The following is a 26,777-nucleotide window of genomic DNA, read 5'->3' as shown; positions in this document are numbered from 1 at the left end:
GAATCCAAATTTATGCATTCCTGGAAATGTACTTCCAGGGAAAATTATTTTCTTGTCTCATTAGGGTTCAAGCTATTCTGCAACAATAATACCTGTATCTATAAAACTCAAATTTTTTTGGTCTTTTTTTGCCATTTCTAGGGTCACTTCTGCAGCATATGGAGGGTACAGACTAGGGGTCTAACCGAAGCTGTAGGTGCTGGCCTACACCAGAGCCATAGCAACGCGGGATCCAAGCCATGTCTGCGACCTGCACCACAGCTCACGGCAATGCCGGATGGTTAACCCACTGAGCAAGGCCAGGGATCGAACCCGCAACCTCCTGGTTCCTAATCGGATTCGTTAACCACTCAGTCACGATGGGAACTCCCATAAAACTCATTTTTAAAACTGAAATTGGGTGGGAGAGAAAGGAAACACGGCATGGTGACTGCACAACTTAGGTGGAAGGATTTGTAAATCTAGGAAAGCAGTTTTCCTGATTCCTATATTTCTAACCAATATATTTTCTTATCTACCTCATTAGTTTTTAGAACTTGAACAGTTTTTTTTAAACTCTATAAAGATAAGAAATACATTTTCAACGTACTTGATGCCAAAGAGCTTACAGTGAATTATTTTTGAAACATTTTCATGGACTCAATATAAAATTTCTTTCTACTTTCTTTACTCAAGGCAGAATATTTGCTTTATTTACATGAAAATAAATCATCATTTTTAAGTAAAATGCAAGTGACAGCACAGACTTGTATTATATTTTGATGCATATACATAATGGTTTTTAAGCAAAGTTACTAAATTTTACCTACTTTCTTTTGGGTGGAAACATAGATTTCCAGCAAGGTACTGAAATTACGCTAAAATGTGCTAGAGCCATATGCTACTATTATTAAGCAATAGAAACTGGGGTGCATTCAGCAAGTTAAAAAAATTTGGCTAATTAAGTTTACCCTTAGAATATTAATAAAATGTATTATGACTATAACTTACAATTTTAGAAAAAGCTACAAATACTTTATAATTAAATTACAAATTTTATAACTATAAGCAACACTCCATATTCTTTTTTTTTTTTGGTCTTTTTAGGGCTGCACTCTTGGCATATGGAGGTTCCCAGGCTAAGGGTCTAATCAAAGCTTTAGTTGCCAGCCTACACAACAGTCAAAGCAATGTGGGATCTGAGCCGCGTCTGTGACCTACACCACAGCTCATCGCAACGCTGGATCCTTGACTCACTGAGCAAGGCCAGGGATTGAACCCTCAACCTCGAGTTTCCTAGTAGGATTTGTTTCTACTGCACCACGACGGGAACTCCCAACACTCCATGTTCTTAACAAAGATATTGCTCACTGTTTTTCTTTAAAACAATGCAGTGATGGATTTGACAGAATTTTTGAATGAATTTGTTCCTGATTTAGTGGGTTTTTTTTTTGTTTTTTTGTTTTGTCGTCTTTTTAAGGCCGCGCCCTCAGCATATGGAGGTTCCCAAGCTAGGGGTTGAGTCGGAGCTCTAGCCACTAGCCTGAGCCACAGCCACAGCTATGTCAGATTCGAGTAGCATCTGCAGTCTACACCATAACTCACAGCAACGCCGGATCCTTAACCCACTGAGCAAGGCCAGGGATCGAACCTGCGTCCTCATGGATACTAGTCAGATTCATTTCCATTGAGCCACTATGGGAACTCCCTGATTTGGTATTATGTAAACATCTGAGGTATATAAAAATACTCTAATTTTTTTAAAAAGAGAAATACCTTAATTCGACTGTATGAAAGTTAAGACTGGCTTATGCGGTAGCATATTTTGTTGTTTTTATTTCCAAACTGAGTGAGAAACCTATAAATATACACTTAAATGAATATGTAATCTCCAAGTACAGTACATAAGTACTGTACTTGGAGGTCTATCATTAATTTTATACAAAAGTTTAGGAAATAATGAAATATAGCTTGTCTTCTAAATTACTAAATATCTAGTCCATAAGCAAATGATGTTAAACATTAGATGTTTTCATTATTGCCTAGTTAAATATTTGTGAAAATATTACTCTGACCATTTTTTAGTTTTTATTTCTGAAGTCACAAACTAAACCCTTATCTCTGATCAGATATTATGAAGTGTATATTTCTGGATTTAAGTAAAATCACAGTAAAAGAGATTCACTGAACAAAGAATTTATCCTTATAGTGGCACAAACAGCTAAAAAAACCAACCCCCCCAAAAAATACCTGCCATCCTGATGGCAAGCCAAAAGAATAACATCCATATGCGAAATGCAATTTTAGCAGTTTGAACAATTTTATCTGAAAAGTAGAGGAAATCAGCACAGGTGAAATACCATACATGTCCTACAAAGGTGCTAGAACTTAATAGTCCTTGTTGCCATTATCTTACCAGAAAATAAACACATTGCTTTGAAATCCATTGTTATGGAGTAGATTATAGAATAATAAACCTAATATAGGTGCTATTAACATTTAATTAAAGTTTGGGATTCAAATGCAACAAGTCAAATGTATTTTTTTTTTAAAGCCTTACTGTTTTTTTTTTTTTTTTTTCTTTTTTGCGATTTTAGAGCCATACCCACCGCATACGGAAGTTCCCAGGCTAGGGGTCGAATTGAAGCTGTAGCCGCCGGCCTACACCACAGCCACAGCAATGAGGGATCTGAGCCATGGCTGTGACCTACACCACAGCTCATGGCAACGCTGGATCCTTAACCAACTGAGCAAGGCTAGGGATCGCATCCGCAACCTCATGTATACGAGTCGAGTTCGTTTCCACTGAGCCACGACAGAAACTCCCTTACTTTCATTTTTTATGCTCTAAATCTCTAATCATAGATAAATCCCACTTTGCCAGATGAAGTATCATATTTCATAGTGTTATCAACATAGCATTATCAACATTGGAATCTTATGGATAAACTATATTAGAAAGTTGCTTTATTTACATTTTTGCTGTTACATTTCTTTAGGGAGGGTTCTTCTTGGAATGTAAGTCATTTAGCTTTTGCAAATTAAAGTGATTATAAAATCCAGGTATAAGTATTAGCATTAAATATAGCAGTTACCATTATGTTTGCAAAAACTACATTAGTTAGAGCCTATAAAATAATTGGCAAAATTGCCTGAATTTCAAAGTTATGAACACTTTATTTTTAGTTACCCCTCAACTTACTCTGAAGAATTCTTTGGTTGACCCTGAATCCAGTGTTCCATAGGCAATTTCTGTTTGTTTGGCCAGGTCTTCTGCACTTTCTATGGGGGAGACCATTCGCTCAACCGTCAGGAAAGCAGCAAGGTTAGCAGTATAAGATGATATAATGATGAGTGTAAAGAACCACCAAACACCTCCAACAATTCGACCTGAGAGGGATCTAAACATGGATAAGATAATGCACATTTTCCTTTCTATAATGACATAGAGAAAGATAAGAAATACCATCAATTCACCATGCATGTTTAAAAATAAAAGTATCATGTTATTTTCTGTCTACTCAAGAATGATTCTAGTATTTCTGTATCATCTGATATCTTTTATGCTATACTGAATGTATAAATGCCACTGGAAGTATAGAAAACATTTCATTTTTATTGTGTAATTGGCAGAAATATGAACCAATGCATTTCTGTTGGGTACAGAAGAAGAAGAATTCATTGATCCCCTCATATTTTAGCACCTCTGAAATTAGGATGCAGCCTACGTTTGCTGAGATAAAACACAGTACCATAGGCCAATTGGCAGGACTGTTTCTCTCTTGATGGTACATAAAATAGCAATACATCCTAACAATGGGTGAGCTCTTAAATTTGATACCAGGTGCTTTTCTGAGAGAACTTGTTTATACCTTCAGCCTGAGCCATGCCAGGACGTGTGGGACATATACTAAGGTGGGGCTGGACCAGATGAAGACCTAGGATTGGTCTCAAAGTAACCATAGTTGAGAATGTTTTGTTTGTTTGGCATCCCTTTTCTCATGAGTGGAGAATGAGCTATGTCTTAAAAAATCTTTATATACAGGTATAAAAATATTTCTATCACTGCCAAGATGAGACCAAAACATTTGACTTGTCAATGTGCAGTGTAATAGCAATAAAAACTGATGCTAGAGTTCAAAAAATGTTCTGTCTTCACCCTTTCTCTGGCTATCAGACAAGTGTGGGTGAGGAGAGCAAAAGTGAGAATGAAATGACTATATCAGAACATATTCATAATTGATCTCACTCAATAGGACCATCAAACCATTTAAAATTCCCAGGACAAGTTGTTTTTAAACATTTTCTTAATGTGAGGAAAATTTTCACATTTCCCGTGGCATTTTTAGCTTTAAAATTCCACCTTCTTCTCAATCATTATCAGTGGCACTTGTTGGTTTTAACTTAGCCATTTTTTTTTTTTCTGTCCTTCTGCTTTTTCTAGGGCTGCTCCTGTGGCATATGGAGGTTCCCAGGCTAGGGGTCTAACCGGAGCTGTAGCCACTGGCCTACGCCAGAGCCACAGCAACATGGGATCCGAGCCGCATCTGTGACCTACACCACAGCTCATGGCAATGCCGGATCCTTAACCCACTGAGCAAGGCCAGGGATCGAACCCACAACCTCATGGTTCCTAGTCAGATTCGTTAACTACTGCGCCATGACGGGAACTCCTTAACTTAGCCATTTGCTTGATCTTGGTTTTAAAAAACCATAACACCATTAATTGATTTGCTTTGATTTCTTTTTACCTCATTAATTGAGAGTTATGGATTCAAATTTCCATGTTATTGGCATTTAAGCATGTTTGTAGTGTTCCTGGGTCTTAATGAAAACTGCATTGTAGCTAACATGTCTCTTTTTAACAAAGCATCACATTTCTTTAAAAATACATGTTTGTGATGCTATTCAAATAAGTCATTATTTAAACTCAATTTTTAGCTTCTCTTGCCTTCGGCTACTTTTTCTGAGAGAAAATTGGTATTTTTCTTGAGACACGAGGTTGGCTGCAATTTTGGTAAACATAACTGAAGCATGTCTCACAGCATCCAAAGGACATGAACCATGACTTCACAAATAATGAAAACCAATATAGTATTTACCTATTGTCTCTTTGCTTACTGCTGAGCTGGTTTATGTGTTGTTAGATAGAACAATGTATATCTGCCACCTACTACATTGATTTAGGTTTTAGGGAACTCCACGGCAGAAATATCCCTTAAGCCGCATGGGATGTAAGTCAAGTTCAAAATTAATTTTCAAAAATGAACAATGGCAACAATAACAAAAACATTTGATTTTGAAAAGGAGACAACATGAAAATAAATTCCTACTCTTAACAATTTAAATCTAGTTTCCATTTGTCAAATCACTGAAGGAAATAGTAATACTAAGTGATTTTTGAGTGTTCTGATGGGTTCCATATGTTACTTTTCCACTGGGAAATTAATCTTTATGATGTATTCATACTTTATGCTAATTTGGAAAAATTGACTATGAGTATATTTAGATAAATTTGGGGACTGCAAGGTTTTTCTGTGTTTCAAGCAATGTTCTGCCTCCAGGAAATATTGAGAGATATTCTGCACAATACTCAGAGTTACTGAGAAATTGGTGAAGAATTTTGAAACTAACCTGGGTGAAATGTCACATCCTTGCTGCATAAAAGCACCCAGGGAAAACCAGAGGCTGTTAAAGATGCCAAACTCATTGGGAGGCTGGTCGCTGGGTCCTTCCTTTCCATCTTCTGGCTCTTCTGTGTGCCACTCATATGGACTAAACCTACTAACTAGGAATAAGACCACGCTGACACCAATGTAGGCAAAGACTATGCACATCCAAATCTCATAGGCCAGAGGATCCAAGAAGGAAAACACTCCTGGTTTAGATTTCTGAGGCTTTTTGATCATAATAGATATGCCCAAACTCATGAAGGGCTTAGAGAAGTCAATGACTTCCTCTCGGACCAAAGTGATTGTCAGAGGGGCAATAGCAATCTCTGCTTTCTATAAGAGAAAAGACACATGAAAACATGTAAATTAATAGGTATCATTAAGCAATTAGTAATGGATTGATTCACACAAAGCTAAACAGTTATGAATTCATTCCACATTTTTTTGGAAAGCCAACGATATATTAAGACCAATGATAAAAACAGTGGATTTGTTTTCATAATATATTATTATCACTTTAATTGCACAAAACATTTTTATTGGTGCTGGTAACTAGGTAAGAGGAAGAGAAACAGAGAAAGAGTAGAAAGAGTAGACGTAAGCAAAAGTAATTTTAACTCAAATAACTGCATTAGTCTTTGAGGTCTCAGGTGGCGTGGAGGATACTTGATAACATATGGATGAATCTCTGAATTTCTTGGCCAGAATTGCTGCTATGCTGCAGTCTTTTCTGTTTCATTTGGAATGTTGCCACAGGTTCATTACTTGGCTATTCCTTAATATTATGAATTGCAAATTTTAAACAGTCTTTTCTTTTTTATTCCTTTCCAGTTATGAGAAAACCTATCATAAAATTTGTGTTTGAAAGACAGAAGAAATAGGTTGTTTTACAGTATTTTTCAACTCAGCGCGCACACAAAAATCTGGAAATTGGCATTCATTTCTCCCCATTCACATACCCTGTTTTTTTTTTTTACTTTCAATTTTTGAAAAAGAGTTTGGGAAACAGTCGCTTTAATTCTCATATATTATTATTAATAAGACACCAGCTTCCATATTCATTCTGTGATTTTGAGCAATTTTTCTGAGCGTGTTTCCATATCTCTAAAATCAAGACATTTTCTTTCCTGTTTACCTCATTGTATTATTGTGATTCTCTATTAAATAAATAGTAATAAAATGATAGTAACCATTTACCGAGGGCTTAGGTGTCTGTGCTTATTTAAATATTTTAAATGGCCTCTCATTTTAACCTTCATAACAATCTATGTTTATCATTGTTTTAGAGTTGATGAAACTGAGACTCAAATGAGTTTTCCACATTATGGCACCTCTGCAATTTGAGCTTGTGCTTATTCCATTAAATCATGCCATCTCTAAAATCAAATGAAATAATCTGTGGTGAAAAAACTAACTTGTTACATGATCTACAAATGAAAAAGGGTTTTTTGATTACTTTTTTTAAAAAGAGAAAATATTTGGCATTAAAATGGGATTTGAAACACAGACACAAATGTTCCTACATAGTGGCTACCACTCTTACCTTCACCCTAATCATCCTCAGGCCTCTAGTTTCATATAGTAGCCAGCAGCTTAATACAAAGGTAACTGGAGGGGTGCGTGGAGAATGAACACTGGCCGTCATGTTATCTATTGGGTAACTGAGAATTTACTGCATATGACTTCACGTGGGAATAAACTTAGTTCACAGCATAAATGCACACATGTACAAAAGCCAGAATCATGCTGAAAGGTTATTATCTCCCGATGATGATGATGATTTGTACAGTTTCATTATACAGTGATATATGAAGTATCTCTATAAAAGTTAGTATATAAAAACAGAACCAGAAAATTAAGTTATCTCCATTTCTTTCACCTACTTTTATTGTTGTCTTTATATATGCCCTGCTAGACATTGTTTTCTGAATATGATTTTTATTTTAAGACGGCATATTATAGAACACTATATTTTATAATTCTTTTTCTCAAGAGTCTATGATGAGCTAATTTTATTTTCAACATATATAATAAAAATGTTTTAATCACTGCAAATATTTTATCATGTTAAAGTATCAACATTTATTCAATTTATTATTGGGGGGATATTTAGATTGTTTCCAGTTTTGCACAATTTATATAAAAAATGTGAACATCTTTGATAACAAATCCTCACACATAGCTGTATTATTTAAAATAAATTCTTAGGAAAAGATTGCTGGTCCAAATTGTAACATGTTTTGCATAACTTTCCTCCAGAAAGGTCATGCAAATATTACACCAGGACCGTGTTAAAAGCATTTGGCTTTGACCCTTGGATACTCCTCTGTGTATCCTCTCATTTATCTTCACCAATTTGCTAATCTAATTGTATTGATTAGAATTTTTTTTTTTTTTTTGGTAAAACAAATAGTCACTTTTACTCCTTTTATGTAATACTTGCCATAATCTACCCCTATTTTCCATATGGGGTATTCATTTTATACTTACTAATTTACAATAATTTTAAAATATATTAAAATATTATTTTCCTTATATGTTTTAAATATTATCCCTAGTCATCAACTGTTTTGTTTATGGTACTTTATTGTAATATGTATGATTTAAAATTTTGTCGTAGCCATATGAAATTATCTTTTTGAGTTCTCTTTGTTTTCATGCTTAGAAAAACCCTTCTCTGATCAATCTCAATCATGTATATTTTATCCTAGTACCTATATCCCTCTATAATTTATTTAAGCATATTGCATGATAATGTATTACAAAACTGTTAATTTCCAAGTAGTTGTCCTGTTTTCCAACAGGAATAAATGAATAATACATTCTTTCACTGATTTTAACTATCCTTTCACCTACTACACTGTTCTGTGTAGTATCTTCTGAAATTTATACAAGCTGCTGCTAATGAAAGTAAAAGCCTAAGAGTAGAGGAACATGAAGAGACATAGAAGGGTTTCCAGCCCATAAAACTAGAGGCACTGGAAAGCAAATATTAGATGGCAGTGGTGACAGCAATGTTCAGTGTGGACACACTGGAAATTCTGAAATGTGTGATCTGAAAGAAGCCAGTGAACAGAGGATACATCTGAGTTTTACCTAACATTGGCGATGTTGTGTTTGCCTGTTTCGTTACCTCTCGTTACCTCATTACCACACAATTTCATGACGCTGAATTGTGTGAAATTATCCTGTAAGAGCTTGATAATATTTGGACCTCTGGAGTGAGGCTCATGAGCCAGCATTTTAACACACATCACAAGTAATTCTGGTGTTGGCAGGCCATGGAACTTGCCTTAAGAAAAAAATCCTTGGATCAAAATATATACACAGAGCTCAGGAGACGGCCCTGGAGCAGTGTATCACTGAAGATCATGCAATGCAACTTGCTGCAGTAGGTAAGTGTGACAGGCATAAAGGACCTGAGACTGTAAGGGGATTTTTGAGCTTTGGGGGAACCAGCTGGTGGTGGGCTGAGACCACATATAAGTGTTTCACAGATAACCTAGTCCTAACAGTTACAGTAAAAAAGTTTGCAAAGAATAAAGTAAAACAAAATAATGGATTCAAAGTTAATCATTTTGGTGGCCTTATCCAGTAGAAGAGAATAGAGTTTTAGTTAGAGTCCTGCAAACTGGGAATTTGTGTAGGTGTTAGCAATAAGAACGAAAATAGTTGAGAAGCAAGTGAAGATTTTGCAGATACCAGAATGAAAAGTACCAAGCCTACGGAAAGTGTATGAGACATGGCAAAAGATTCCTTTCGGGGAAAAAAGTGGACAATTCAAGTGGCAGAGATCAGGGCATGTAAATCCTTACAGATGAAAGAATTGGCTGATGAATGAATACAGTGAGTATGAATAACCACTGTATTATCTTCTTTCTCTGAGAACTGCCTGACATAGGACTTTCTGTGCCTGTGAAACATGTACCACTGATACAATTTTTTGTTGTTAATTATACCACTCTCTTCATATCACTTGCTTTCATTTTTTAAATAGTATTCTCCCAATAAAACGTGGTCAGAACCGTTGCAAAGGGTGAGCCAGGCTGCCAAATGGGTAAGAACTCCAGAGGAGAGATATGTATCAAATTTCTTAGAAAGTAACTCAGGTTAGTTGTCCTGTCCATAATTAATTGGTAATCCAAGTATGAGCTCAGGAGGTGAAAAACTCAATAGTGTTTTCTGAAGGAAATGAATTACTGCAACTCTAACAACTAGGTTGATGTCCAAATTTAAAATCTGCTTATTGCATCAAAAGTTTAAAATATCACCAAAGAATTCAGTATTAGGAACTCTTTTTTTCTTTGAAGCTTATAGCTCACATTATCGAACTACTGATATTTACCCTATGGGAAACTATTTTTTTCTCTTTTAAAATTGCAAACTGGTTTCCTCATTTAGGGCATCTTACTAGTCAGCAGTCCTTTCAAATGAATATAAAACTAACTGATTGCTCTTTAATGCCAAACCATTTCCTCTTGCTGCTGAGGTATAGCTGCTGGACTGGCCTGTGTGGATATTATTTCATTGTTCCTGGTAAGAAAAGCAGGATGCAGAATCACAAAACTGTTGAGCTGAAGTTCTGGCTTGGAAAGTGAGGCCCTCTATAAACTTCAGTTATGTTCTAAATTTATCATTTTTATTACTTTCTGGGGAAAGAGGACTTGTGTAATTCTTTATGTCAAAGGGATCTGATGAGAATTAATCAGAAATTAATTACTGTGAAATTAGTGAAATTATGAATTGGTTTACAGGAAATTTCAGAACAAATTTCGAGTGTATGTGACTTTTTTTGGTTACTTGATAAATGGAGCTTTTTGTGAGGTTTGGTTTTTGGACTTTGGAAATATACTTTTACTAGCATTTGATAACTGCTGACTTGATTTTTAACACTGCAGTGGTAGCTGAAGAGACTGATCTTGTTTGTGTTCAGGCAGGAATGTCTACATTGAATTTGCCCTTGGCTATGAATATGTACACTCAAGATCTGGTGAACTCAAGGGAAGGGCATTGCATGCTTTCATGTGAGACCCACTATAGATTAAACTCTAGCTTTTTGTTTTACCATGTAGGGAAAAATAATGTCACTGTGTAAAGTTTAAATTTACTGTGTTGAAAATTGTAAGAACCTCACATTATTGGTGAATACTTTTTTTTTTTTTTGGTCTTTTTAGGGCTGCACCTGTAGCATATGGAGGTTCTCCGGCTAGGGGTCAAATTGGAGCTGTTGCTGCAGGCCTATACACAGCAACGCAGGATCCAAACTGGGTCTGCTACCTACACCATAGCTCATGGCAATTCCAGATCCTCAACCCACTGAGCAAGGCCAGGGATCGAACCTGCGTCCTCAGGGATGCTAGTCATTTTTGTTAACCACTCAGCCATGATGGGAACCCCTGGTGAATACTTTAATAGGTGCTAAAGTAGTTTCGTGACAGTTTCACCAAATACTTGAAAAATATTTACCAGTAAATACAACCAAAAGGAATATAAATAACTAGCTAAAATAAGGTCCAACTTTATGCTGTTGAGGAAATCTGCGCCTACAATTATCAAGTATCAGATTACTAACAGATTTATTTTACAGTTCTCAAAACAACATACCTATGGTATAGCAGCATCAAGCTTAATTAAGAGAATAATTATCATAGATATTGAAGTCAGTGTTTTTTTTTAATAGACATCATATTCTGAATTTTTCTTTTTTTGAAGTTATCAGGTTTTAGGTGTCTCTCATTGCTTGGGAATTGCCTTACTATAAAATAGAGAAACATCTGAACATCTTACATGCTTCTTTGAAATTAACTGCAAATTTAAAAACAGCAATAAACATTTAAAAGTTATGTGGCCAAGTGAAAAAAAGTTTCAGGTTTATGTAAGTAAATTCTTCAATATTGATTTGCTTACCCCATAAACAAGTTCTCCTACCATCCCATTCCAGATTTTTGTGTCTGCATCCCTTGCTCCATATTTTCCATCAGGGACAATGGCAATTTTATACTTGATACCAATATGTTTTGCAATTTCAGATGCCAAATCTACACAGTATCCTTCATACTTGTCATTTCCTTCAAACATTTCATGATTTTTCTTGTACATAACATATGGGGATTCCTATAATGAGAGAAGTAGAACTGTAAAGGAGAGATTATAAAACATTCAAAAACTTTTAGGCAACTTTACAGTATTTAACAAAATGATTATATTTGCAATTAGTATATACATTGATTTTGTGTGGCAAGAAATCGATAATAAAACAGATGAATATAATTATGTTTAGAAGTATACTAAGTTGCTTTACTTTGCATAATAAAACTGAAATCTTTAAAATAATTTTCTATTGAGTGATTATTACATATCTAGCATTGTGACTGTGATAGGAAAATACATATTAATAATTGACTAGAGAAGCATAGATTACCATCTAGAGCAATGAAGTTACTATTTTCAACATATCTAATAAAGCTGAAGTCTATTTAGTCAGCTTCATGAGATAAAAGACTAATTTGAGGTCTCAGGTCTCCATATTCTGCACCTTGTTTAGCTACCTTCAACTGAGACTTCCTCTAGGAAAAGAGCTAGATCATTTTTCTTTGCTCTCTAGCATTTAGCAAGATGTCTTTCTCAGAGCAGGCATTAGCAAGTTCATGAAGAAGTGACTTAATAGTTTTAAAAATTTTATATACTGGTTTACACTAAATTGGCTTTCCTAAAATTGTCCTATATTTTGGTTTTAATTAGGGTTGTGCCACATGAATTTTATCCTATTATAAAATATGTTCTCAATGGAAGTTAAGAATTTTCCCCCAACTGTGACAAACACACTTCAAGTGATATTCCCAATTAGTTTTTGAAACAAGACAAAATAGGCCGAAGAATTATTGTCAAAATCCTTATGAAATGAAAAAGATTACTAGCGGTTAATAATTACTGAATGGTTTTCAGTTCACACACAGACACACAACACACACACACTCACACACACACACACACTCACCTCTAAACCAAACCATTTAAAGTTCGTGAAACTAAAAAGACAGGTTAGCAAGAAAGCACTTGATTTTATAAATAAAACCTAAAGCCACCAACTAAAAGATAGACCTGTTGAACACGCAGTACACATCGAACTCCTGGTTACGTTTTAGACATTTTAGTCATTTGCAGACAAGCAGTTTTTGTCAACAACATTGAAGTTATTTATTTATAAAACTGTACTGTGACATTCATTTGGCAATTTTAATACGAATCTTTTCTCCCAGTAAATCTGTAATTGGAAAAGTTGAACTTGCTCTGAAAACTCTGGATTAGAAGGTAATTTACTTTGCATAATATGGCAGTCTACACTAATTCTGATTTTTGTTTTTAGATACTTTGTAAAAGTAGAAATTACTTCTAAAAATGTAACAAAATTATAAATTACATAATATATGATTTTCTCATAGAGAGATCCTAAATACCTCCATTGTGGACAGTTGTACAGATTGGCCCTTATATCATTTTATTAAATCCTGCCTTAGGTAGATATGGCCAAGTGACCCAGAAGTCTTTCACTTCTTCTTTGAATTTGATGAATATTTTAACACTGGACTTGGGTCAGGAAAATTTCTCCACCTACAAAATAAAGGCAGCTAATTTTCTCTTTAGATAGATAAAAATTATTAGTGTGTAGAAAACATAAACCATTTTGCAAATTATAAGTGTAGTTAAAAAATTGGTGATTTGTTGCAAAATATTATTAATTTCTAAGATATGCTATAGAATACTAGTAGTTAAAGTGAGCTAATCCTTTTGTTTTCTCTTTTTGCCATAGCTAATTAGATTATGGCAGAATATGCAAAAAAGCAAGAATCACACATTTGCACATCACCCATTTCTAATTGAAATGGCTGTTAGTATAATAAACGAGAGGTTTTCAAAAGGAGTATCACTAAGGTTCACATTTGGTACTAAGGTTGATAAGTTCTCAAGTGCCTGAAATATCTGAATATGTGAATTTTAGCCCTCAAATACGTATGTTACCATGGTAGCTTGTGTACAGAAGTTTCTCTAAATAGTATTATATAATTTGCAAAAATCCTCTCTACATTACATAGTGAACAATTTGCTTCGTTAAAACTGAATTTTTATTATTCACTCAAACATTTAAGCAAAAACTAGTGTTACAAAAGTAAATGAAATGTGCACCTTGTCCTCTTATGTTTAAGATTAAATTCTTTGTAATAAGGATAAATGACTAAGAGTGATGACAGACAATGATAAAATATTGTAATGAAAAATAATACTAGCTCTTACTTATTTAGTGTTAACTATGTCAGGTGCAATTTTAAGTTTTTTAATTGTACCATGTTATTTACTTTTCACACTGCCATTTTGAGGTAGCATTTCCCATTTGCAGATTGAAAATTTAAGCTCAGAGAGGTTCAACAAACTGTTCAATTTCACAGAGCTAGAAGTGGGAGTTGAACCTATATTTTGAAATATCTGAACATTTTTGAAGTTATTGTTGCATCTGTCAGAATATGTGCAACTATTTGAGGTTTCATATGATTTAACAAGAGAGGAGACAAGATTAAATAAATGAATTTCTGTATTTTAGTGAATGAAATTATCTATATGAAATCTTAAGTAAAATATGTAGACAAAACCTTTCCTTACTTCTTTATAGTGTCTGGTACTCAATGAATATAAACATTTTCTGGTCAATCAGTGCTTCCTAAATAGTAATATCACTGCAAAGTAATTATAATTAGAACCTCCTATTCAGGACTTCAAAAGAAAAGTAAATATTAACAAGTGCCAGATCATGTCTTTTAAAACAGGCATATGTGTATATAAACACACGTTTATTTAGAGTCTTCTTTGATTTTTTTCAATTTCCTTTTCTGGATAGCAGGGGCCCATCAGGTCTTTGTTTTTCTGACAGACATATCAACAAAGGCTATAGAAACCTTCAGTTTACTGAAGATATTGATCAGAAATCTAGCTGGGCTTTTTGCACAACCAAGGGCAATGCATAATTACTGAGATTGAGAAGAGCGGTGCATAAAAGATAAGAGAAATAAGACAATTACATTCAGGAAGCTGGAAGAATAAAGGGAGAGAATAGCCAGGCTTTTCTTGAACAAAAGCTCTCAGAGTTCCTAAACTCTTCCCAATTTCTTTGAGTGTGTCTCATTTTCCTTTTCTTTCCTGTGGGAAATCCAAATTAGCAGCAAATCCTCTACTCGCTCCCAGCCTCTTCATTTGCCCCATCCCTAATCTGACAATTTGTCCAGAAGGTGCCCTTCAAAAGCTGCACACTTAAGGAGATTCAATACAAAGATTTGGGGCTACTATAGGTGAAAGAAAGTACCAAATCTTTTCAGTATGACCTCTAGCCAAGCATTAAGTGGTATTTGTGGGCCATCTTTGATAAGCAAGCTTGTGGAGCCCCAAGTATTTCATTGTGAATAAAAATGAAAGAGTATAACCTACCATCTTTGTTATCAACTACTGTGCTCCGTGGGACAACAATTCCTTAGAAGTTACTTGAAATGCATTACTTCTTAGTGATTATGAGTTTATTACTACAATTTCCATAATGGATAGTGTTCTACATCCACTCTGCTATTTCAAGAAAAAAATCAACCTCTGTCTAAAGCTGCTACATTAGGGTTTGCTTATGAAAATATTTGTATAAATGACTTTAGATGATTTTTAATTAATGGAGTATCAATTTCCTATTGAGAAAATTTTTGTTTGGTTTATTTGTATTTAGTAAAAGTGAAATAGATAAGGTAATTTTAGGAAGGTTTTAAGATTTTCTAAACATCAAAAATATAATCATTAAAATTAATATTTGAAAACAGTTAAAATCAGTAGTATCAACGAAAGTTACTTGCTATGTGGATATTTGCTTTTCTCTGAAGAATCTTAAGGTAGATAATTCATCCCATGGGTAAAATTCTTAAAAGTGGACATTAAAATGCTATTATTTAATTCAGAAAAAATGAATAAATCTAATGGCTGCATAGTTTTCAGCTGATTAAAAATAACATTTAAAGACATTGAGTTAAAATCTCTTTGGAGGGGGGAGTTCCCGTCGTGGCACAGTGGTTAACGAACCCGACTAGGAACCATGAGGTTGCGGGTTCGGTCCCTGCCCTTGCTCAGTGGGTTAACGATCCGGCGTTGCTGTGAGCTGTGGTGTAGGTTGCAGACGCGGCTCGGATCCTGCGTTGCTGTGGTTCTGGCGTAGGCTGGTGGCTACAGCTCCGATTTGACCCCTAGCCTGGGAACCTCCATATGCCGCGGGAGCGGCCCAGGAAATAGCAACAACAACAACAACAAAAGACAAAAAAAAATCTCTTTGGAGGAAGGTATATGATGGGGGAAATTAATATTTGATACAAGGAAGAAAATAAAAATATCTATATTTTCTGTATATATGTATACATACATATACAAATGTGATGTATATATTATATATGCACAAGCATCTATGTATACTGCATTTATAAAATTTTACATGGAGAAGATAAAATATCAGGCAACTCATAAAAACTATGAAAGGTATTCCTAGTAAGATTAAGTGCTGTAAGTAAAATTGCTTTAAGGCTTATAACATAATTCTGACACTACAATGAATAAATTTGGATTTTTATAGAAAAACTTCCAAAAGAATCATTATGTTCATAAGATGGTAAGAAACACCATCATAAGCATCATTTATCTTCAGTAGCAAATGTTTGGGGGGAAATGGGCTTGGAGCAAATATAATTGCAATTGCATCATCTCTCCTTTACCAGAGATACAGCCAAGGACAGTAGTAAGGTCAGAGAGGAAAACACTACTCTTTCTCTCCACAATGTCTACTACAAACCACCTTTCCCTCAATTGCTACATTTATCCAAACCACATGGCATAGATTTGGCTTCTTTAGGAAGATTTGGCTTCTTTGTTTATTTTGAAAGTAAAAAGTTAAATCAGTATGGTTATAGTCTCATAAATTTTAAAAATTTAATAAAATTTTTGTCACTCAAAGAAAAAAAAATAATGAGTATCTGAATCTAAAACTTCAGACCTTTCAACTTTGTAGTCATGATTCTCATGTGATGCTGGTGTAAATTTTTACTTTTACTTAGATTTAGCTAAGTTATATACAGTATGACTGTATTTAGGAAGAATAAATTAGTCATTAAAATGAAGATCACATGTATAAAACACTGTTATAAGAACAAATAGATTTCAGCAATACAAAAAAACTAAAGCCATATCTTATTGAAGAATTAGAATTCCCATCATGACTCAGTGGAAATGAATCTGACTAAGATCCATGAGGGCGCAGGTTCGATCCCTGGTCTCGCTCAGTAGGTTAAAGATCTGGCGTTGCCACGAGCTGTGGTGTAAGTTGCAGACTCCACTTTGACCCCTAGCCCCGGAACCTCCATATGCCACATGCTCGGCCCTAAAAATAAAAAACAAAAACAAAAACAATGATATTTACTATGCTTATTTATTATGCTTCTTGTCTGCTTTCTCTCACTAGAAAGTTTACTGAGTGCAGGATTTTTGTCTGTTTTTGTTCACTAACATATCCCCGAGATTGTAACTGTGCATAGCACATAGCAGACGCTTAATAAATATTTATGAATGAATAAATGAATTTCTCAATCAACTTTATTTAACAATGCCATATATCATTACAGTGTATCAACATATAAATAACAACATACACAAAGGAAAGACAAATGGGAGAATAGTAATGCCAGATCAATTTCGATCAAAATGAATGATTTCCACCGCCAAAACACTCCCAGCTTTCTTCTGTATCTAGATATTGATCTCACACATATTTTAAGGTCTAACCAATGCCATCTTTGTTGGAAGTTTTCAACTGAATTTGAGGGATTATTATACATTCATCTACAAGGAATAATATTTCTTTCAGGTTGAATGAGATGATGGAGATGTCATAGATCCTAGGATGTCATTTTCAGCTAAAGCAAACACAAGGAACATTTTTAGCAAAAGGAGTCTAGCATTTTCTTTTGAATTATTGAAGCTGCAAAGTGCAGAGGTATTTTTTATATGGAGATTACATTTTTATACAGAAGACAGATACTAGCATTATATTATTTTGATAGTGAAAATATTGGTGATATCACTGTCAAACAACAGATAACTTTACAGAATAGTCTTCACACATAGGAAACAATTGGGTTTTCAATCAATTTTACTCATTTTTTGACAGCATGCTTCCTAAAAACTAGCCATGCTTGCAAAATTAATTTAATATTTTGGTTTTAAGAATTATATCGCTAGTCCCTTTAATAACAAGAATGGAAGGAATTATTACATTATATCTATAGTGCACATTAAAACACTATTTCTCACAGAACAGGCAAAATTTCAAAAAATTTTAAACAACTGTGTGTATTCAGAAAAGAAGCACACAAATTTATAGATGTTTACTTTTAGAAAATCTATGCTTGGAATTAAAAATGATGTAATTCCAACATTTACATACAGTGACCCCATTTCCAGATTTGGGAACTGATATATCAAGAATTGTCAAATCATTATTTTTCAACCTCTATTTTCTTGAAAAAGATGAGTATTAATTCTTCTTTTGTTCTAGTATCTCAGGAAAGTCACAGAACTTAAAAAAAATTTTTTTATGGTAGTCCAGAGTTGGTCATCCAAGAAGAATCCCACATGAAAATTTAACTTAAATCTACTACACAGGAGAACAAGACTTGAGCCTTAGTTAGGAATGGTCGAACAGCTTGGAGCTCATTTCTTTCTTGATCAATTCCTTAAAATAGGATTCTTCATCAGAGGCTGAAAAGAGGAGGACTGTACTGAAGTATGACTTTCCATTACTGTGTCTTTTTTAGGAGTATATATTTATATATATATATATATACACACACACACACACACACACATATATATATTTAAGTCCCATGCAAATATTACACAAAGTTAGAATTTTGCATTCTTACACAAAAACTGCTGTGGGTTGGTTTGCATTCTAAAATCATAAACTTCCAATTAAGGCTTGGCAGATTAACATTTAATTGCTAGCTGGTGATGTAACACAGATAAAATTAACCGTAACATATGAAAGCTTCTCTCTGGCATTTTCATGATTTGACCTCCATGTCAAAATTTTGGAAATAACTCAACATTAATAAAAACCTAAAATTAAAATTACATAAGCTAAAAACTAAGTTACATAAAATACGCCCGCTTTATTTAGAGCAACAGCTTCATAAATAGTTAAAAATAAGTTCTGCCTAACCGGACAGAGAACTGAGGATATAGAACTTTAAATTAGATAGACAAGGTCACCGATTGTTGATCTCCTTTGACTAGCATTGACTCTAAAAAGCATGTTTGAATTTAGAAAAGTGTATGAGACATTATATTATTTAAAAGATAATTTCATGAGAATCTCTTTGAAATAGCAGCCTTAAAATTTAGAGTATTTTTCATTTTATAATGTGAATGAATGAAGATCATATTTTTCTTATTTCCTAGGAGAATGCCAATATATTTTATCATATATTTGTCATGGTCAATGAGAAAAATAATCGGTATAAAAACCCCTTTTTGCATTAAAAATAAATACTAAACAAAATTTATTTCTAAATCATTCAGTTGTAAAAAACATGCTCATTAAAATCTTCATATCTCCACTATTATTATAAACAGACAATGAAAATCATTATCACATGTTTAAATTATCTGAAAATTATAATTTTAAACACTTAACTCTTATTACATTGATGTTTTAAAAACATTATAACAACAATTATACAGTGTTTATCACTGGATATTTTTATGTGATTAGTTGTTGGTCTTTTTCATGTTCATTCTTTTGTTGTTTGGAATCTTGCATTCATGCATTTCCAACTAGAGAGTTTTTTATTTTTCACATCTGAGCACTTTTCCAAGAATAACAATGCAACAGAAGATAATACAAATACACGTACTAATTGTACTAAGTTCAGGACAAACTTAATTCAAAGCCTCAGCAGACTTTTGTGGGTTAGAACACCCAGGCCACCACCACTAAGATGCAGCTTTCATCCTCCCTGTTCACCATAGCTGGGGAATTAAAACTGCCTGTGGACAAAACGGAACATCATAAAACACAGACCAAAACTTACCATAATAGTGGTCACAACAACCGTTCTGTTCTCAATAGCTGCTGTGTCATTGCCAAGAGTGGGTACATCTTGAATCAAGACTAATTTATCCATATCATTCCAGTAACCAACCTGCCAAATAGAGAACATTCTTGAAAACATATTTTAGAGGAGTTTTCTCTAGTTCTTATTGGAACAACATCAGTATTCATAAGTAAGGAAACAAAGCAAATATATAAAACACACAAAAATGTGTTTGGAAGTTTTCTTAATTGATGATGGGCCTGTTTTACTGATGTTAATAATACTGCCTGGTTATACATTTGGCAACTTTACAATCTGCAGGCATGGAGTAACCAAGACATTGGGAATGAGTGGGTTCAAAAAGGAATGTAGATACAGATGGAATACTATTTTGTGTTGATCTCTTGTAGTGAGATTAACTGGCACCTTCTATAATTAATTTACAGATTTTGTTAATAATGCTACAGGATTTATGGTAAACAGAATAGCCAGATTTACAAAAGGCACATGTACAGAAAGCTTAATGATTATTTAATATAATCATTATATTTAATATTTAAAAATTTAAATATAACATAAATCATTAATATTTATATTTAATGTTAAACTATAACATTAAATAAAATGTTTAATATTTAATATTAAAATAAATATATTTAATTTAAAATATTAAATATATTTATATTAAAATATTTAATTTTCAGTTTTGAAAATTTCAAATTTGTATTTTCATTTTTAAATCCTTATATTACTTCTCATTTAGACATGGAAAAATCTCCTTTCCATAAAATATATTAAGGGATTAGTTAAGCACTTTACAAAGTAGCAAACTATAATGAGGTCCTAAAGGAAATTCAGAGTTCTTTTTATCAGGCAGACCATTAAGTACGTAAGTAATGGCTATCACTTCTTTTTTTGTTTTTGTTTGTTTGTTTGTTTGTTTTTTTGTCTTTTTGCTATTTCTTGGGCCGCTCCCGCAGCATATGGAGGTTCCCAGGCTAGGAGTCGAATTGGAGCTGTAACCACCGACCTACACCAGAGCCACAGCAACGAGGGATCCGAGCCGCGTCTGCAACCTACACCACAGCTCACGGCAATGCCAGATCCTTAACCCACTGAGCAAGGGCAGAGACCGAACCCGCAACCTCCTGGTTCCTAGTCGGATTCGTTAACCACTGAGCAACCATGGGAACTCCATCACTTCTTGACTGCTTGCTCTCTGACAGACACTATACTCAATGCTTTTTAAAGAAAATATATGCATCTTAAAGTTTATACAATAGCAAATATAAAGGAAGGTACGGTTACAAGTATATATACTTTGCTACATAACCTCCCAAAAAATGGGTGTTCGCTTAATGCTTGCCAAACTTCTTTATTAAATTTCTGGATGCAGTTGATAAAACTCATATCTTCAATAAAATACACGTAATTGCACACTGGTCTGTATTCACTACTTGTTCTAATAGGTTTTAAAAGTCTCTCTTGCTTCCTCCAAGTTTTTAACTGTCTTGTTAGTGTTTGTAATCATATTCAAATAAAGTAAGCATTAAGATGTCAGAAAAGATACTGTTATTCACAAACACTGCATATATAATTACAGAATAGATAAAAAGAATTTTCATTAATATGGCTTGCTGTACTGATTTATCTGACCCAAAATTATGACTATACAATCAATTCAGCAATTATTTTTAATTGCCTATATGCATTTACTTGTGGCTAACATTTATGTAATAATTCAGTGAAAAATTTAATTAAAAACCAAGTATGCCTTTGAGACCTACCCTCTCCTCAATTCCTACAAGTACTTAAAAATAATTTTAAAAATATGTCAGTTGCTTCCTGTTTATTCTCATTTTCACATGACAGTTATAAGACACAAAAATAGGTTTAATTGTTTAGTACTTTGTTAAGATGCAGCCACCTTCCAGATATCAGCAGTACATTCTCAGGGAAAGGAAATTTTTTTTAAATTGATGAGTTTCCACAACAGAAAAACTACATATTTGGGACACATTCCAGAGAGTCTTCAAATTTTGACAAGATCTTGACATTTTCCTTTTAAGAACAACCTGTGGGTTCATGCCTATCTACTCCGTATAGATAAATGATTTAGAAATGCTGGTAAATTAAAATAATAAGCAGAATTTTACCCAGCTATATTTATTTGCCTTATGTAAACTTGTAATTCTGATGAAAAAGAAAGCTATGGTTTGTGATCTGGAACCAATTAACAGATCTTGTGTGGACCATTAACTAATTGGGAAGTAAGACTTAAAGAAAGGAGTATTAAAGTTTGTTCCTAGAACTTCATGTGAGAGAGTTTTTCTCAAATTTTTCACAACATTTTACAATTTACTAAGGACTCTTCCCATGCCTGATCTCATTTAATCAGATCTCATTTAAGGAAACTAGGCACTTTTTTTCCTAGAGACAGGAATTGGCTGAAAAACAGTTTTGTAATACTCTAGCAAAAATGGATTTAATGTGCTAAACTGGCAGGAAATGTCAGGGAATTCCTGACATTTTGGGATTCCAAAAGGTGAATTGTAAATGTAAACATAATATAATGTATGAGTCTACATCTCTGTATTTACGATGGATTTTGTCTGCAATGTAGGGATTGAGTAGAGATTGAGGGGTTGTGAGGAATCCCTTCTCTACTCAAAGTTGGTTCCTGGGAGAGATGACTTGATCGGACTTGTTCTGAAAAATGTGGCTTAATTCTCATACCAACCCTAAAGAATACTTATGGGCCCCAGGGCTGATATTTTGTAGCAGTTAAAAGAGAGTAGCTTTGAAGCTAGATGTGCCTTGGTCTTCATCCTAGTTCCCTTTATAGTTGAACATCACTGCGCAGGTTACTTATTTTTTCTGAGCCTTATTTTCTCCTCTATAAAATGAGAAAACTGTAACTTACTTTTAGATTTTTGTAGGATTGAATGTTTAAATGCACATCGGTTTCCCTTTATTGTGTCTGATCTCAATAAGTATCATTTTTACAATTAAGAATTCCTAAAACCATTCAAGTCTGGTTTTAGACCATTCCTGTGACATCACTGGAATGGCAAGAAGATTGCACCATACTTAGGAACTGAGACTTCAGAAAGAGCTTTATGGCTTCTGCTTAATGAGACTCACTCAGTTTTCCTGTTACTGAAGGCAAACTGATGGGTTAACTCTCCGATCTATTTTCAAAGATGGCTCCTTGAATGGCAAGTCTTCAATTTACAAAAATGATTGCTCACTTTTCAGACATGTTGTCGAGTCTCTCACCAGCATAGTGTTTCTCACAGTAGCTCATTTTAAAGTTTAATATTCCTGACAGAATGCCCAAGTTGATTGTTGGCACAAAAAATAAAGATAGATGAGTCTACACCATTTAACACTTCATATTTCTTTTAAGAGTCTTAGACGTCAGCTGAGTGTGAAGAAGTACTGTTCATCACTTTCTCAACTTACTCTTTAACTCTCTCCTTAAAAAAAAAAACACCTTATTTTATTTTATTATTTTTTTTTTACCATCCTGGTTCTGTAGGCCATGAAAAGATTCAGTGATATAAATAACTCACTTGCTGTTACCACTAGTTACTGCCTGCTTCCTTTTTCCATTATTCTTTTTTATAGAGAGATCATTTTACTTTTTGTACTTCCTGTTTTGTGAAATATGGAATTGTCCTGTGCATTTTAGAAAGGTTCTGCTTAAATGGCTAATTGTGCAGGGTCTGGTTTGCGGCAGGATGGTCACCAGTTAGCCAATGTTTTTAGGGGCCTAAGGAATAATCTGTATGCTCCATAGCTAGTAGAAGGATTTTGCCTAAAATAGGCCTCTTTCTGATGTGGTATGTATACACAATGGAACACTACTCAGTCATAAAAAAAGAACAAAATAATGCCATTTGCAGAAACATGGATAGAACTAGAGACTCTCATACTAAGTGAAGTAAGTCAGGAAGAGAGAGACAAATACCATATGATATCACTTATATCTGGAATCTCATATACAGCACAAATGAACTTTCCACAGAAAAGGAAATTATGCACTTGGAGAAAAGACTTGTGGTTGCTTAGGGGGAGGGGGAGGGGGAAAAGGAGGGGGAGGGAGCGGAGTGGACTTGGAATTTGGGGTTAATAAATGCAAACTATTGCATTTGGAGTGGATAAACAATGAGATCCTGCTGTATAGCACAGGGGACTATATCCAGTTACTTGTGATGGAACATGATGGAGGATAGTGTGAGAAAATATACATATAATTATATATATTAATACATATATAAATATATGTATATATCTATATATATCATATATAGATACAAATATATATGTATGACTGGGTAACTTTGCTGCACAGTAGAAATTGACAGAACACTGTAAATCAACCATAACGGAAAAAATAAAAATCATAAAAAAATGGGCCTTCTTTCTTGTTGTTAGCTGTTTGTTGACAGAGTTTTTTCTCATACAGGTTTTGTGAGATTCTTTTTGGTAAGCCTTTAAAAAAATTGCTCCTATTTTGGATAGAGGATATAAACAGTGTATAAATTAGTTCATTTCAGCTTTTGTACATCATTAAATATCAATCATGTAATACAAGAATTTATTTCTGCATGAGTTATCAAGAAAATATTATTTGTGTGGTTGACCCTTTAGGGTCAACAAGGGTTTCAACTGTTTGGGTCCACTTAAACAAGGATTCTTTTCAATAGTAAATACTATATAATATACGATCTGTGGTTGGTTGAATCCTCAAATGCAAACCTATGGATATGGAGAAACCACATATACAGAGGGCCCAACTATAATTTATACCTAGATTTTTGACTTCTGCAGAGCCCCTAGCTCTCCCTGTGTTCAGTGGTCACTCTATTACCTTGAAAAATGTAGACTATCCAGCTACCTTTCACCTATAAACCTTTAAAAATGTCAAATGCAAACTAAGAAGATAGTTCAAGTATGGCTCACCTTTCTAGGTCCTGTGCTCTTTAGCTCAAACACATCCATTGTGTAATTGACTCTACGTCCATAGTGGTCAAACTGAACATTTCCTGTGAGCCCTTGAATCTGAACCTATTAATGAAAAAACAAATCCACACATGTAATCATTTATCATTTTACTTAGAGAAATCTTGACTTTATCTCTTAGGCTCATGATTACACATTGAAGTAGAATTATAAACTCACTAAAAGACCATGGGGTATTTGAGCTATAGGGACAGAATCTGAAAGAGGAATGTCAAAATAATACATAAGCAATTCTGCTATATACTTGGAAGATGAACACGTTTTGTTTTTTTATTATGAAGTTTCCACTGTAATGAACAGAATACTTCTGCAATATTGAAATATTGTTTATAGGAAAGGAAATATGGTTTGTTTTATAGTTACTTTTCAGTTTTATCTATATATCCACAAAATAGATTAAATTGCCCTGATAGCCACACCAGATCATATTTCTCCTTGCTAATATTAAGATATGAGAAGTTCAGAATAATAAACATATTTTTGAAAATATTCGAGTGTACTCTATTCCCACTTTTCTTCTACTATGGCATTTCAGAACTTTTAAATGTAATATTAAAAATACGCACCTATTATATTATTCATTTGAAAAAGTGTTAGTATAACTATAAAAGACTAAAATAAACAAATACTTAATCCAAGATTATAAGGTAATTTAAAGATCTACTGAGGTAGTCAGTAGATTAAATAGATTAAGAGTGTTTGCAAAATATTTCTAGTTCTTCCTCATTCTGGGCCCAAGGTAAGCTTGTACTTCTTGGACTCCTTTTGATTAGCTAGGTCGATGTGACTCTCTCTCTCTCTCTTTCTTGATAATTGAGTTGTAAACAGATGTGATGACTGTCACTACTGGGCCAGAATATTTAACTGACAATTAGAAACCTCCCCACAACTCCTTCTTTTTGCGGCATTCATCATGGTAGCTGCTCTGTCTGTCAGCTTGGCTTCCTATGTGATCATAATAAGCAGAGTGCCCCTACTAATCTAGTGTGTGCATGAGTAAGAAATACTCTTTTTTGTTGTTTTAAGCCACTGAGACATGAGACATGAGGTTGTTTATTACTGTGGCATAACTTAGCTTATCCTGACTAAACATCCACACGAAATATAAACTCCACTCTTCTATCCAGTATTATCTACTTAGAAATGTCTCAGAAATAATAATGGATCAATCTATTAAAATGACAATTGTTATATATATTTATCCTCAGATTATTTTGTTTCTTGAATGTTCCATTTAAAAAGGACTATGAAATAAACTGAACTTAAATAAAATTGTGAGTTACCTGTTTGAGCGTCCTCTCCATGTCAATCCCCTGACCCCATGGAGCAGCAGGATTTGCCAGACAATCCCCAGCATTTCCTCTCCTGGAAATATCAATTTTCTGTCTTCTAAGATTTCGAAACGTTTCAGCCATCACAAGGACGCCATCATAAGTCAGAGCAGATGTGTACTAACAAAATGAAAGTGATTATAATGGTAATGTTAAATTCTTATCCATCACTAGGAATAGTCTGGAGGCTCTGTGGGTTACGTATTAAAGAGTCTACTTATTTAACAAATGTGTATGCACCAGTCACTGTGCTAAATCAGAATGAATATGTTATGCTTATGCCTGTTGAGTGTGCACATGAAGGTTAGGTCATTTTTCTGAGTTTCCACTCTAACCTAAGAGCAAAGTGGAGAAGTGTAGGAGTTCCCGTCGTGGCTCAGAGGTTAACGAATCCGACTAGGAACCATGAGGTTGCGGGTTCGATCCCTGGCCTTGCTCAGTGGGTTAAGGATCTGGCATTGCCGTGAGCAATGGTGTAGGCTGAAGATGCAGCTCAGATCTGGCATTGCTGTGGCTGTGGTTAGGCCGGCGGCAACAGCTCTGATTAGACCCCTAGCCTGGGAACCTCCATATGCCGCGGGAGCGCCCCAAGAAATGGCAAAAAGACC

The 26,777-nt window shown here is 34.2% G+C and overlaps 1 protein-coding gene across 1 annotated transcript in view; it reads right to left on the bottom strand.

The window, feature by feature from the left end:
- GRIA4 (glutamate ionotropic receptor AMPA type subunit 4) overlaps window positions 1–26,777 on the bottom strand; it is a 250,640-nt gene that overhangs the window by 56,441 nt on the left and 167,422 nt on the right. Inside the window, exons 6-11 of the mRNA XM_047754351.1 lie at window positions 26,122–26,289; window positions 24,779–24,883; window positions 19,808–19,918; window positions 11,559–11,765; window positions 5,614–5,984; window positions 3,182–3,380 (exon numbers count right to left, since the gene is read on the bottom strand). Of these exons, the coding sequence (XP_047610307.1) occupies window positions 3,182–3,380; window positions 5,614–5,984; window positions 11,559–11,765; window positions 19,808–19,918; window positions 24,779–24,883; window positions 26,122–26,289 (1,161 nt within the window). The remainder of the gene's footprint in view (window positions 1–3,181; window positions 3,381–5,613; window positions 5,985–11,558; window positions 11,766–19,807; window positions 19,919–24,778; window positions 24,884–26,121; window positions 26,290–26,777) is intronic.

This window comes from Phacochoerus africanus, chromosome 11 (genome assembly GCF_016906955.1).
Source record: "Phacochoerus africanus isolate WHEZ1 chromosome 11, ROS_Pafr_v1, whole genome shotgun sequence".
In the NCBI taxonomy this organism is placed as follows: domain Eukaryota; kingdom Metazoa; phylum Chordata; class Mammalia; order Artiodactyla; family Suidae; genus Phacochoerus; species Phacochoerus africanus.
The sequence above is the reverse complement of the archived record's forward strand: the minus strand, read 5'-3'. Positions and strand labels throughout refer to the sequence as shown.